Genomic DNA, 15443 nt, shown 5'->3' with positions numbered 1-15443 from the left:
GACTCGAAATTGAGCTCAGGTGCATCCTGTTTCCATTGATCATCCTTGAGATGTTTCTACAACTTGATTGGAGTCCAACTGTGGTCAATACAATTGATTGGACATGATTTGGAAAGGCACACACCTGTCTATATAAGGTCCCACAGTTGACAGTCCATGTCACAGCAAAAACCAAGCCATGAGGTTGAAGGAATTGTCCGTAGAGCTCCGTGACAGGATTGTGTCGAGGCACAGATCTGGGGAAGGCTATCAAAAAATGTCTGCCGCATTGAAGGTCCCCAAGAACACAGTGGCCTCCATCATTCTTAAATGGAAGAAGTTTGGAACCACCAAGGCCGCCCCGCCAAACTAAGTATTCGGGGGATAAGGACCCGATGGTCACTCTGACAGAGCTCTAGATTTCCTCTGTGGAGATGGGAGAACCTTCCAGAAGGACAACCATCTCTGCAGCACTCCACCAATCAGACCTTTATGGTAGAGTGGCCAGACGGAAGCCACTCAGTAAAAGGCACATGACAGCCCACTTGGAGTTTGCCAAAAGGCACCTAAAGACTCTCCGACCATGAGAAACAAGATTCTCTGGTCTGATGAAACCAAGATTGAACTCTTTGGCCTGAATGCCAAGCGTCACGTCTGGAGGAAACCTGGCACCATCCCTACGGTGAAGCATGGTGGTGGCAGCATCATGCTGTGGGGATGTTTTTCAGCGGCAGGGACTGGGAGACTAGTCAGGATTGAGGGAAAGATGAACAGAGCAAAGTACAGAGATCTTTGATGAAAACCTGCTCCAGAGCGCTCAGGACCTCAGACTGGGGTGAAGGTTAACCTTCCAACAGAACAACAACCCTAAGCACACAGCTAAGACAACGCAGGAGTGGCTTCGGGACAAGTCTCTGAATGTCCTTGAGTGGCCCAGCCAGAGCCCAGATTTGAACTCGATCGAACATCTCTGGAGAGACCTGAAAATAGCTGTGCAGCGACACTCCACATCCAACCTGACAGAGCTTGAGAGGATCTGCAGAGAAGAATGTGAGAAACTCCCCAAATACAGGTGTACCAAGCTGTAATCGCTGCCAAAGGTGCGTCAACAAAGTACTGAGTAAAGGGTCTGAATACTTACATACATTTCTACAAACCAGTTTTTGCTTTGTCATTATGAGGTATGGTGTGTAAATTGATGAGGAAAAATAAACAATTTCATCAATTTTAGAATAAGGCTGTAACGTAACAAAATGTGGAAAAAGTCAAGGGGTCTGAATACTTTCTGAATGCTCTGTATATTGGGCAGTATTGGTATCTACATCGAAGGGATAAGGGGCATTTGATTTATCCAGACAAACAATATAGGGATGTGTTTAAGGAGGAGGGATAACTCAGTCAAACTAATGTAGGATATGGTTGCTACAAACAAGATGTAAGCAGTTTAGACAAGGTGGGGGGTACTGTGTGAGAGGGTGAGGTGGGTTAGGACTTGGGGGTTATGGCCAATTGGGTTGGGGGGGGCAGATGTAGAAAATATTCCTAAACTGGGTACTACACATCTCTAGACTTCATTAGTTGGTTGAGTGACTAGATGTGAATACAGTAGGAGAGAGACAGACAGACAGATGGATAGAGAAAGAAGTAGAGAGGAGGAGTTCATACCTGCAACCAGCTTTTTTATCACTGTGACAGGAGCCCGGCATAGAGGAAAGAAAAGGAGCGAGAAAGAGAGAAAAGAAAGAGTGAGTCAGAAGAGAGAAACCAAAAACGTGCTGCGGAGTGTCCTGAGTGAATCAAGCCAAAGAGCGAGAAAGAAAGTAATGAGAGAATCCCGCATAAAAAACAACCAGCCAAAAGCTCTCAACCAGCTAACAGCTTGTTGCCAAAGACACACTTGAGATCGAAAGAGAGAATGAGAGAGAGAGAATCAGACAGACAAAGAAGCAGTACAAGTCAGAGAGAGAAAGAATACAGATACAGACATAGTACAGACATAGCATGGAATGGTATATCCAATATAACAGGAGGCTGCTGACGGGAGAACGGCTCATAATAATGTTTGGAACGGCGCAAATGGAATGGCATCAAACACCTGGAAACCATGTGTTTGATGCATTGGATACCATTCCGCTTATTATGCTCCAGTCATTACCACGAACCCGTTCTCCCAAATTAAGGTGCCACCAACCTCCTGTGATCCAATATAACAAGAATTTATCATAAATCCATCCATTCTGCCTGTCTGTCTATGAGCTGCTAACCCTGGTCCTTGATCTGTACTTAAATTCCTTACTCCTTCTTACTCCTCCACTTACCATCCATCTTGTCCTCCACTCCTCCCTCCTTCCCTTCCTTTGCTTCTGGAGCAGCAGCCACCTCCATTGCCCCAGGAACCACTGCTTCAGGAACTGTAGCACAGGGTCAAAGGTCCACAGGGTCAAAGGTCGGGTGATGTCAAACATCTACAGCCAATCAAATCACAGAGCATCTGAGTTGATTGAATGTTCTGGATAAAGACCAGTCATACTCACGTTTCCCAGCAGCATCTGGGGCTTTGGCCGAATCATCAACCAGCTCCTGCTCAGCCACCACATCCTTCACAGCAAGCACCTCTTTCACTGGGGAAAGTTTCTCCACTTCCTTTAGGGGCGGGACTTCCTGTTTCTTCCCTGCCCCCGGGTCAGGCTTCTCCAGCACCTCATTGAACTGCATCTTGGCCTCTTCTACTTCCTCCTTTTTCACTACCACGGGAAGTTTCTCCTCTTTCTCTCCTCCCTCAGACTGCCCCTCTTCCTCTTCTCCTCCAGCTGCAGGTTGGTTCTTCTCCTCCTCCAGCTCGGCGTCATTCTTCCTCTTCTCTATCTGGACCTCGTCGTGGGGGATGGGTGGCTCGTGCCGATGGGCCAACCCGTCAGGTACCGCCACACCTGCAGGAAGGGAGGAGGGGGAATACACACAGGTACAACACATGGGGTTTCAGGTGTTGCTGTAAATAGCATTCCTGACTTTAAAAAAACCTATAGATTACTGGTTTTCTTGTCTGTTCTAGTCTAGTGGATTCTGCCTGGTTCTAACGGGTTCTCCCTGGTTCTAAAAGGTTCTCCCTGGTTCCGTACCTGCGTCGGGGCGGTCCAGCTGTACCTCCTCCTTCTTTTTCATGTCTGCTACTCCTTGTTCAGGTCCTTTGATCTGGGGGGGCTCAGCCGGCTCCTGCTGTCTCTCTACTGGATGGACTGACTCTACTGCAGCAGGGGCCTTAGGCCTCTCCACCAACAGAGGCTTCACCTCAGGCGGTTTCACTACCACTGGCTTCTCTACTGCTGGGAGGGAGAGAGGGGAGAATGGGGGGGGGAGAAATGGAGAGATAGAGAGAGAGAGAGAATGCAGTACATAATTTTAACATACAGTGCATTCAGAAAGTATTCACACCTCTTGACTTTTTCCACATTGTTATGTTACAGCCTTATTCTAAAATGGATGAAATAGTTTTTCCCCCTAAATAATCTACACACAATACCCCATAATGACAAAGCAAAAACAGGTTTTTAGATTTTTTTGCAAATGTCTATAAAAAAAAAAAAAACGGAAATATAACATTTACATAAATATTCAGACCCTTTACTCAGTACTTTGTTGAAGCACCTTTGGCAGCGATTACAGCCTCAAATCTTCTTTGGTATGACGCTACAAGCTTGTTACACCTGTATTTGGGGAGTTTCTCCCATTATTCTCTGCAGGTCCTCTCAAGCACTGTCAGGTTGGATGGGGAGCGTCGCTGCACAGCTATTTTCAGGTCTCTCCAGAGATGTTAGATTGGGTTCAAATCCGGGCTCTGGCTGGGCCACTCAAGGACATTCAGAGACTTGTCCCGAAGCCACTGCTGCGTTGTTTTGGCTGTGTGCTTAGGGTCGTTGTCCTGTTGGAAGGTGAACCTTCACCCCATTCTGAGGTCCTGAGCACTCTGGAGCAGGTTTTCGTCAAGGATCTTTCTGTACTTTGCTCCGTTCAACTTTCCCTCGATTCTGACTAGTCTCCCAGTCCCTGCGGCTGAAAAACATCCCCACAGCATGATGCTGCCACCACCATGCTTCACCATAGGGATGGTGCCAAGTTTCCTCCAGAAGTGACACTTGGCATTCAGGACAAAGAGTTTAATCTTGGTTTCATCAGACCAGAGAATCTTGTTTCTCATGGTCAGAGTCCTTTAGGTGCCTTTTGGTAAACTCCAAGCGGGCTGTCATGTGCCTTTTACTGAGGAGTGGCTTCCGTCTGGCCACTCTACCATAAAGGCCTGATTGGTAGAGTGCTGCAGAGATGGTTGTCCATCTGGAAGGTTTTCCCATCTCCACAGAGGAACTCTGGAGCTCTGTCAGAGTGACCATCGGGTTCTTGGTCACCTCCCTGACCAAGGCCCTTCGCCCCCGATTGCTCAGTTTGGCCGGGCGGCCAGCTCTAAGAAGAGTCTTGGTGGTTCCACATTTCTACCATTGAAGAATGATGGAGGCCACTGTGTTCTTGGGGACTTTCAATGCTGCAGATGTTTTTTGTACCCTTCCCCAGATACAATCCTGTCTCTGAGCTCTACGGACAATTCCTTCGACCTCATGCACTGTCAACTGTGGGACCATATATAACAGGAGTGTGCCTTTCCAAATCATGTCCAATCAATTGAATTTACCACAGGTGGACTCCAAGTTGTAGAAACATCTCAAGGATGATCAATGGAAACAGGATGCACCTAACCTCAATTTCGAGTCTCATAGCAAAGGGTCTGAATACTTATGTTTTTTATTTTTAATAAATTTGCAAAGATTTCTGAAAACCTGTTTTTGCTTTGTCATTATGGGGTATCGTGTGTAGATTGATGAGGATTTGTATTTATTTAATCAATTTTAGAATAAGGCTGTAACGTAACAAAATGTGGAAAAAGTCAAGGGGTTTGAATACTGTCCGAATGCACTGTATATACCAATATTTGTGTGTGAGAGATCCACTAGATGGCAGCAGAGATCTAAACTATAAAGAGATGCAACACTAATGCTGACATACAATAACTGCTACAGTACAGTCTAAGAGAGAATAGAGAGAAAATGACGAGAGGGTACAGAGAGAGAGAGACCCTTCCTTCTGTTCTACTGGCCTCACTAATCTGCAATAAACAGGAAACAGGTGTGGAAGGAAGTGGGCGACTATTAGTCAGAGGGCGGGAGAGAGAGATAAAGAAAGAAAGAGAGATAGAAAGAGGAGAATGGAAGGCAGGATGGGGCTGTGTGAACTGTCCTTGCTCTGATGTGTGGAGCTCTTTCTCATTTTTACGATCCCCCTCTTCTCCTCTTACCCAAACCCCTCAAGCCCCTAACCCCCCGAACCCCCGCCCTCCTGTCTCACTCATCTCTCCCCTCATTTCCTCTGTCTGTACCTCTCAACCCCCTCCCTCCATACCCCCTCCATCTTATCCCCCTGTTACAGGAAAGAGCTAGCAGGCATTTCAGCTGCCCAAGAGAGGGGGAAAGAGGGAGGAGGAGAGGGGGAGAGAGGGAGGAGGAGAGGGGGAGAGAGGGAGGAGGAGAGGGGGAGAGAGGGGGAGGAGGAGAGGGGGAGATAAGGGGAAGATGAGAAACCACTGGAGTTTGAAGGGCATCATTCTGGCTCCATCAATGTCAAACGCTGCTTTTCTTAGATATTATCAAGTGGTTATCCTCTACCCCTGTCTGTCTAACTGTCTGTCAGTCAAAAACCCAATATATTCCCCCATTTATCCGCGATTCCATATTTCTTTGTTTTAAGATTGCTTTTACCTTTTGGCTCTAACTTGCTCTATATTCTCTCACTTTTCTGCACCTCTCTCCAACACTGACATCAAAATGTGAACTTTGGAGTTTGGAGCATTGCAGATTTGGAACTGATTAGAATAGAATAACAAAGAACAGAATAGAATGGAAAGTTCACTCGACGATGGAACATTGCCTTTGGCTATAAGAGTAATACGGTCCGTACCATTCCGTAAATCAGGGACATCAGGAAGGACTCCAAAGATGGCACTCTTGTCAGCTGCAGGGGGAGGAGGGGCCTGCTTGGGGGTGGAGTCACTGGCTGAGATTGACAGCGTGGTGAAGGTGCTGACCAGCAGGATGCCTAACCCCACCCATAACACCAACTATAGAGGGAGAGAGAGAGAAAGATTATATAATAATAAAATATGCCATTTAGCAGACGCTTTTATCCAAAGCGACTTAGTCATGTGTGTATACATTTTACTTATGGGTGGTCCCAGGATTCGAAACACACTATCCTGGCGTTGCAAGCGCCATGCTCTATCAACTGAGCTACAGGGGACCACCAGAGAGAGAGAGCTAGAGTGAAAGAGAGAGCGAGAGAGGGATGTTGGTCAGTGATGGGGTTAGTAGGACTAGAGTGTGTTTGTGTGTGTGTGTGTGTGTGTGTGTGTGTGTGTGTGTGTGTGTGGTACCTGTGCGGTGAGTCCATTCTTCTGTATCTTTCTGTAGATGAGGGCAGGGCAGATGAAGCAGATGAGGGAGCCCATGGTGGCTCCAGTCAGACCCAGGATGGTCTCCACTACAGAGATAAGAGCATAGAGAAACATTTAGTCACACACATACAATCTCTTGCCTGGCTAAAGCGACATACTCTAGTTGACAGTGTACCACTTGGGTCTGTGCATCAGCCAGGCTAACAGTCCTCATCCTTCTCATCCACTCTCCTCTTCCTGCACCTCCACACCATACATACAGGGACAGGGCTTAGCATTCCTGTTCAATCAGAAGTCAGAATCTCCACATGTAGCTTAAGAAACAAGGTTCATGAAATTAATAACTTGCTAGTAACAGATGACATTCATATTCTGACTATCTCTGAAACTCACTTACACAATACCTTTGATGATACACTGGTAGCAATACAAGGTTATAATATTTACAGAAAAGACAGAAATGCCAGTTGTGGAGGTGTTGCTGTTTATATTCAGAACCACATTCCTGTAAAGATTAGAGAGGATCTCATGTTAAATACTGTTGAAGTAATATGGCTACAGGTTAATCTGCCTCACCTAAAGCCCATTCTTGTGGGAAGCTGCTATAGACCACCAAGTGCTAACAGTCAGTATGTGATATCAACAGAGAGGTATATTTTCTGGGTGATTTAAATATTGACTGGCTTTCATCAGGCTGCCCACTCAATAAAAAGCTTCCAACTGTAACCAGTGCCTGCAACCTGGTTCAGGTTATCAGTCAACCTACCAGGGTAGTTACAAACACCACACGAATGAAATCATCAACATGTATTGATCACATCTTTACTAATGCTGCAGAAATGTGCTTGAAAGCAGTATCCAGATCCATCGGATGTAGTGATCACAATATAGTAGCCATATCTAGGAAAACCAAAGTTCCAAAGGCTGGGCCTAATATAGTGTATAAGAGGTCATACATTACGTTTTGTAGTGATTCCTATGTTGTTGATGTGAACAATATTTGTTGGAGTCTGTGGTGTGTAATGAGGAGTAAACAGACGTTGCACTTGACACATTTATGAAATTGCTTATCCCAGTTACTAATAAGCATGCACCCATTCAGAAAACGACGAGGAAACTGTTAAATCCCCATAGCTTGATGAGGAATTCAAAAATTGTATGATTGAGAGGGATGAGGCAAAAGGAATGGCAAATAAGTCTGGCTGCACAACCGATTGGCAAACGTATTGCAAATTGAGAAATCATGTGACTAAAAGAAGAAGAAACTACACTATGAAACAAAGATAAATGATATAAAGAATGATAGTAAAAAGCTTTGGAGCACCTTCAATGAAATTTTGGGAAAAAAGGCAAACTCAGCTCCATCATTCATTGAATCAGATGGCTCATTCATTACAAAACCAACTGATATTGCCAACTACTTTAATAATTTTTTCATTGGCAAGATTAACTGACTTTGGCATGACATGCCAGCAACAAAACGCTGACACTACACATCCAAGTATATCTGACCAAATTATGAAAGACAAGAATTGTAATTTTGAATTCCGTAAAGTGAGTGTGGAAGAGGTGAAAAAATGATTGTTGTCTATCAACAATGACAAGCCACCGGGGTCTGACAACATGGATGGAAAATTACTGAGGATAATAGCGGACGATATTGCCACTCCTATTTATCATATCTTCAATTTAAGCCTACTAGAAAGTGTGTGCCCTCATGCCTGGAGTGAAGCAAAAGTCATTCCGCAACCTAAGAATAGTAAAGCCCCCTTTACTGGCTCAAATACTCAAATAGCCGACCAATCAGCCTGTTACCAACCCTTAATAAAGTTTTGGAAAAAATTGTGTTTGACCAGGTACAATACTATTTTACAGTAAACAAATTGACAACAGACTTTCAGCACGCTTATAGGGAAAGATATTCAACAAGCACAGAACTTACACAAATGAATGATGATTGGCAGAGAGAAATTGATGATAAAAAGATTGTGGGGGCTGTTTTGTTAGACTTCAGTGTGGCTTTTGACATTATCGATCATAGTCTGCTGCTGGAAAAATGTATGTATGTGTTATGGCTTTACATCCCCTGCTATATTGTGTATAAAGAGTTACCTGTCTAACAGAACACAGAGGGTGTTCTTTAATGGAAGCCTCTCCAACATAATCCAGGTAGAATCAGGAATTCCCCAGGGCAGCTGTCTAGGCCCCTTCCTTTTTTCAATCTTTACTAACGACATGCCACTGGCTTTGAGTAAAGCAAGTGTGTAAATGTATGCAGATGCCTCAACACTATACACGTCAGCTACTACAGCAACTGAAATGACTGCAACACTTAACAAAGAGCTGCAGTTAGTTTCAGAATGGGTGGCAAGGAATAAGTTAGTCCTAAATATTTCAAAAACTAAAAGCATTGCATTTGGGACAAATCATTCACTAAACCCTAAACCTCAACTAAATCTTGTAATAAATAATGTGGAATTTGAGCGAGTTCAGGTGACTAAACTGCTTGGAGTAACCCTGGATTGTAAACTGTCATGATCAAAACATATTGATACAACAGTAGCTAAGATGGGGAGAAGTATGTCCATAATAAAGCGCTACTCTACTTTCTTAACAGCACTATCAACAAGGCAGGTCCTACAGGCTCTAGTTTTGTCACACCTGGACTACTGTTCAGTTGTGTGGTCAGGTGCCACAAAGAGGGTCTTAGGAAAATTGCAATTGACTCAGAACAGGGCAGCATGGCTGGCCCTTGGATGTACACAGAGAGCAAACATTAATAATATGCATGTCAATCTCTCCTGGCTCAAAGTAGAGGAGAGATTGACTTCATCACTACTTGTATTTGTGAGAGGTATTGACATGTTGAAAGCGGGGAGCTGTCTGTTTAAACGACTAGCACACAGCTCAGACACCCTCATGCATACCACACAAGACATGCCACCAGAGGTCTCTTCACAGTCCCCAAGTCCAGAACAGACTATGGGAGGCGCACAGTACTACATTGAGCCATGACTACATATAACTCTATTCCACATCAGGTAACTGATGCAAGCAGTAGAATCAGATTTAAAAAACAGAGAAAAATACACCTTATGGAACAGCGGGGACTGTGAAGCAACACAAACATAAGCACAGACACATGCATACACACACACACACACGATAACATACGCACTATACACACACGTTCACATGGATTTTGTGTTGAGATATGTGGTAGTGGAGTATGGGCCTGAGGGCACACAGTGTGTTGTGAATTCTGTAATGAATGAATGGTAATTTAAAAAAATTGTATAACTGCCTTAATTTTGCCTGACACCAGGAAGAGCTGCCTTGGCAGCAGCTAATGGGGATCCAAAATAAATACAAATACCATGTTCCAACCCATCTGGCCTATGGCCCAGTCCCAAATGATTCACAAACCTACACCCCCCTAATCTAATCTAGAACAAGCTTCACTTCCAGACCCTGTGTTTCAAGCCAGTACCAGAGCCATCCTCCTCCCGATCCAACCCCTCCCTCCCCTGGGCAGGTCTGTCTGGGCGCTGGGCCCAGGCCCCATCTCTCATCCTGGGGACCCAGACTATATTGTGTCCCTCAGATTTAGTGTCCGTTTCCCCCTGGAGTCCCTCCTCCCCCTTCCTCTCTATTAGCCTGATTAGATACACATACCCCAGCCAAACACAGCAGTGTGTGTGTGTCCCTACCCAAACACAACCCTAACTAATAGCCTTACCACACAAGATAAATAAAACATTCAAACTAACCCCAACCTTCACATCTAGATCATTATTACAGCACACAGACAACGGAGACCGCTAAAGAATAAGTGTGTGTTGTGGGGGTCTATGAACCAGAGGGGGTGTGTGTGTGTTGTGGGGTCTTTGAGCCAGAGGGGGTGTGTGTGTGTGTTGTGGGGGTCTATGAACCAGAGGGGGTGTGTGTGTGTTGTGGGGTCTTTGAGCCAGAGGGGGTGTGTGTGTGTTGTGGGGGTCTTTGAGCCAGAGGGGGTGTGTGTGTGTTGTGGGGGTCTATGAACCAGAGGGGGTGTGTGTGTGTTATGGGGTCTTTGAGCCAGAGGGGGTGTGTGTGTGTTGTGGGAGTCTTTGAGCCAGAGGGGGTGTGTTGTGGGGGTCTATGAACCAGAGGGGATGTGTGTGTGTTGTGGGGTCTTTGAGCCAGAGGGGGTGTGTGTGTGTTGTGGGGGTCTTTGAGCCAGAGGGTGTGTGTGTGTGTGTGTTGTGGGGGTCTATGAACCAGAGGGGGTGTGTGTGTGTGTTGTGGGGGTCTATGAACCAGAGGGGGTGTGTGTGTGTTGTGGGGTCTTTGAGCCAGAGGGTGTGTGTGTGTGTTGTGGGGGTCTTTGAGCCAGAGGGGGTGTGTGTGTGTTGCGGGGGTCTTTGAGCCAGAGGGGTGTGTGTGTGTGTTGTGGAGGTCTTTGAGCCAGAGGGGGTGTGTGTGTGTTGTGGGGGTCTTTGAGCCAGAGGGGGTGTGTGTGTGTTGTGGGGGTCTTTGAGCCAGAGGGGGTGTGTGTCTATGAGGAAGGGAGAATAATAGCGCTATCTTCCTGTCTGTTCGTCCAGAGGAGATAAAAGTTAGAGATGTGATTTAAGGAGTGTGTTAGAGTGTGACAGTCACTGAGTCATAAACTCATATTCACACACGTCGTAAAAAGCTTGAGTTACAACACACACATAAAACAACACATGCACCTTAAAGGCCTGCAGACATACAAACATAAGAACACACGAACAAGCGCGCACACACACGTGAACGCCTGCCCGCACGCACACACAAACACACACCATTGGGGATGAGGATGCCTCCCAGCATGGTTCCGAAGACAATGGCGAGGGTGATCATCTTAAAGCGAAGTGGAGGAATGTACCCCCCCGCAGCAAATGTCCCATCCTTCTGCTGAGAGGGAGAAAAAGAGGGAAGAAGAGAAAAGAGGACAGAGAGAAAGATTCATTATAACAGTATTCTACAGTAAATCTCTTCCGGGTTAGGGAATGATAATATCTTATCACTATTTACTGTGTGTGTGTTAACCTGCATTTGTGTATAAAGTCACCTGTTGTTCGAACAGCATGGTGTTGATGGCCTGTCTACAGGGCAGTATCATCATGGGGAAGCCCACAGCCACTGACATCATGAAGCCCACGCGGATCATCTCTGTCACCAGGTTAGAAGGGAAGTTCATCAGAACGTTACCGGCTATGTCGTCAGTGAAACTGACGTAGCCAAAGAAGCCCACCTAGAGAGAGGAGAGGAGGGAAGGAAGGTAGGAGGGGAGGAAGGAGGGAAGGAAGGATGAGAGGAGGTTAGAGGGGAATATCAAAGTCCTAAATTCAAAAGTCACACACACCTAAACCATCATGCAGTATAGAACAACGTACTATGCGATGAAGACATCGAGACAGGAAGTGACATCATCAGCATGCACCACTCACCGTGATGTAGAAGGTGGTGACAATGTTGAGGGAGGTGGTGAAGATGGTGCTCATGCGTTTGATGGAAGGCTCATCCAGACTGTCGTAGGTAGGCAACACCTGCCTGTAAACAAACAACCAGCCCACAAACTACAGCTGCCACATCAGACAGGACTAGTGAGGTCAAGTTTCAGGGCAAACTTTATAGTCTACTCGAAATGTCAAGTTTTAGTACAAACATTGTAGTTTAGTGAGAGGAGACCTAAGAGTCAACAGCTATCAACTGGGGATAATTCAATGTTTTGGGGGTTTTAAAGATCATAATCAAATCAAAATCAAATTCTTATATTTGAATCAAAGAATAAGACATTGGTCAAGGCAAATTGGTCATGACAGGTTTAAAAGGTTTATTTATTTGACAGTTTAGATCTCTACTCATTATAGATGGTCAGATTGAACAGTGAGGATCAGCATTGGTATCATATCACATTAACACACATGGTATACAGATCTCAGCTAATTTCACAAAAAGGCAGTTGTGGTTTCCGTGAAGTGTGTGTGCGCGCGACACCGTGCATGCATGTGTATGTTCGTGCGATGCCATGCACAAGTGTATGTGTGTGTGTGTGTGTGTGAATGAGAGTGGGTGAGTCTGTCTGTCTGTCTGTCTGTCTGTCTGTCTGTCTGTCTGTCTGTCAGTCAGAGACAGAGAGCGGTGCAGTAAAGTCCTGGTTATTATCTCTGAGAAACAAAGAAGCGACAGAACGGGCTCTGTCATCGAGCAGCACTTTAAAAGGGGAATTTACAGGCCTTCTATAACAGCTAGTGCTAGACCAGGGTTAGAGCATTAAAGTTTATTGGCAGTCTTTTTTGCGCTCACTTTTGTGTGTGTGTGTGAGGGAAAAAGAGAGAAAGAGAGCGCATAACGTTACCGTCTCTCTCTACCGCATTCTCTCCATTTCATTCTATCCCTCTTTCTCTGATTTTTATGGCTGTGCAGCACTGTCCCACGGTGCTTTTCTTTGACACCTGTTTAAACTCAGGAATTATTCCATTTTATAGCTGAGCTCAAATAAAACAGCTTACTGGAACTAGACCTCAAACATATAGAGTACTGTACATTCTCTCAATATACCTAATTCCAATGCCAATGTTTTTTCATTCCATTTACAGTTTACACCATCTGTAAAATAGTCCAATGTATGTTTTCTCATTTGGTTTATACTGTCTGTATAACAGCGTTCAATACCTATTTATTTGAAATACTTATTGACGTCAAACTGAAACTAACGCCCTAGCATGTGTGGGTAGAGTGAAAGGCATTGTCTTCATATTGCTTATCTTGTTTGTTTGACTACACAGCAGTTTCACAGAGGGACATTTTCATTAGTGTTTGTCCATTCTATGACTGCTCAGTTTTATAACTCTATAGTCTTGGCCTGGTTAATGGTGATATTAAGTCATGTTATAAATTAACGTAAACTGCTTTAATAAAAGGTAATAAAAAGCATATGTGTTGAAAGCTGTTTAATCAGTGTGTGAATACATTAGATGGCCGCCGTCCAGTGGTCTGATTAGTGGTTTGGCTGAAGCAGCATGGAGTCGAGCAGCCCTCCGCTCGCTGTCTGACCACTGGCCAACAGGGCCCTGCCAAATAACACTCATCACCGCTAGAGTGTGACTGGGACACACACACACACTAGGACAGGCCCATGTGTGCGTACACACACGTACGCACGCACACACACAGGGTCAGGCGCACGCACACACAGTGATGAGAGTAGTGTTACCACAGTGGGATAATTATTAACGTCTTGTTCCAGCCTCAGCACCAGTCAGCCTCACCCACCCCCCAATAAACCTCACCCAATCACCTCCAAAAAACTCACATCAAACTCCTTAAAGACACTTCATACATGCAAACCGCCAGCGTACGTACCAAAGTCAACCCCAAAATCTCAACACACAACCCAGTCCAACCCCAAACACACCCCTAACCCTCCCCCACCCAAAACCAGAATTGCCACCCCCTTTCCCTCCCAGGCACCATGGCAATGACAGAAGAGAGGAGGCAGCGACAGAACATGCGGATGGAGGTGAAGATGGAGGGATTGGAAGGAGGGAGGGATAGAGGGATGGGTGGATTATGCTGTTGAATTCCATGCTGTTACTGTCACTTGTCCACTCAAGCTTAACATCGTTGTCATCTATAGCCCACCAGGTGCCCTTAGAGAGTTTCTCAATGAGCTTGACACCTTGATAAGCTCATTTCCTAAACATGGCTCACCGCTCTTCATACTGGGCGACTTCAACCTCCCAACGTCTGCCTTAAATGAATTTATTTCCACCTCTTTCTTTCCCCTCCTTGCCTCTTTTGACATAACTCTTTCCCTGTCCCCTCCTACTCATAAGACAGGCAATATGCTTGACCTCATCTTTACTAGAGGCTGTTTTCCTACTAATCTCACTGCAACCCCCCTCCAGGTCTCTGATCACTACTTTGTTTCCTTTTCTGTCTCCATTTCCTCCAACCCTACCCACTCAGCCCCTACCCAGATAGTAGTGCGCCGTCGCAATCTTCTCCCCCTCTCTCCTCTTCTATCCTATCATCTCCCCTTCTGCTAAATCCTCCCTCCTGTCTCCTGATTCTGCCACTTTGACCCTACTCTCCTCTCCTTCTGCATCCTATGACTTGCACTGTCCCCTTTCCTCCCCGCCGGCTCGGCCCTCCCCTCCTGCCCCGTGGCTGAGTGACTCATTGCGAGTTTACAGAACAGGACTGCGGGCATGGAGGAAGTTAAACTTTTGGAGGACCCATCATCGACTTTGTCAACCACTTTGAAAAGAAGGTTGATGACATCCGCTCCTCATTCACTCAGCCTACTGAGTCCACTGATCCAACACACAGAACTACCCTACGCCTTGACCTCTTTCTCCCCTCACTCTCCAAATGAAATCCTGCGACTAGTGAGGTCCGGCCGCCCGACAACCTGCCTGCTTGACCCCATTCCCTCCTCCCTTCTCCAGACCATCTCTGGAGACCTCAGCTCATTCCTCACTTCCACCATCCCTGACCACTGGCGGGCCGAGCACGCCCCCATTCACATCGATGGGGCTGTAGTGGAGCGGGTCGAGAGCTTCAAGTTCCTCAGTGTCCACATCACTAAGGATCTATCATGGTCCAAACACACACCAAAACAAAGATATGAAGAGGGAACGACAACGCCTCTGAAAAGGTTTTGCATGGGCCGTCAGATCCTCAAAAAGTTATACAGCTGCACCATTGAAAGCATCTTAACTGGCTGCATCAACGCTTGGTATGGCAACTGCTTGGCATCGGACCGCAAGGCGCTACAGAGGGTAGTGGGTACGGCCCAGTATATCACTGGGGCCGAGCTCCCTGCCATCTAGGAGCTCTATACCAGGCGGTGTCAGAGGAAGGACAAAAAATTGTCACGGACTGCAGCCTCCCAAGTCATAGGCTCTTCTCTCTGCTACCGCATGGCAGGCGGAACCGATGCACCAAGTCTGGACCC

At 46.0% G+C, this 15443-nt stretch overlaps 1 protein-coding gene across 3 annotated transcripts in view; it reads right to left on the bottom strand.

The window, feature by feature from the left end:
- Positions 1–15443, bottom strand: part of LOC311100339 (putative sodium-coupled neutral amino acid transporter 10) — a 38317-nt gene that overhangs the window by 3206 nt on the left and 19668 nt on the right. The window contains exons 7-15 of one of the 3 annotated variants that reach the window (XM_084141224.1): positions 11929–12031; positions 11550–11732; positions 11281–11392; positions 6452–6558; positions 5980–6139; positions 3099–3302; positions 2514–2909; positions 2298–2390; positions 1645–1665 (exon numbers count right to left, since the gene is read on the bottom strand). In XM_084141224.1, coding sequence (XP_083997350.1) covers positions 1645–1665; positions 2298–2390; positions 2514–2909; positions 3099–3302; positions 5980–6139; positions 6452–6558; positions 11281–11392; positions 11550–11732; positions 11929–12031 — 1379 coding nt within the window. The remainder of the gene's footprint in view (positions 1–1644; positions 1666–2297; positions 2391–2513; positions 2910–3098; positions 3303–5979; positions 6140–6451; positions 6559–11280; positions 11393–11549; positions 11733–11928; positions 12032–15443) is intronic. The other 2 variants (XM_084141225.1, XM_084141226.1) reach the window with 2 other exon arrangements.

This window comes from Coregonus lavaretus (assembly GCF_964263955.1).
Source record: "Coregonus lavaretus genome assembly, chromosome: 25".
Taxonomy (NCBI): Eukaryota; Metazoa; Chordata; class Actinopteri; order Salmoniformes; family Salmonidae; genus Coregonus; species Coregonus lavaretus.
This window is presented reverse-complemented; position numbering and strand designations above follow the sequence as displayed.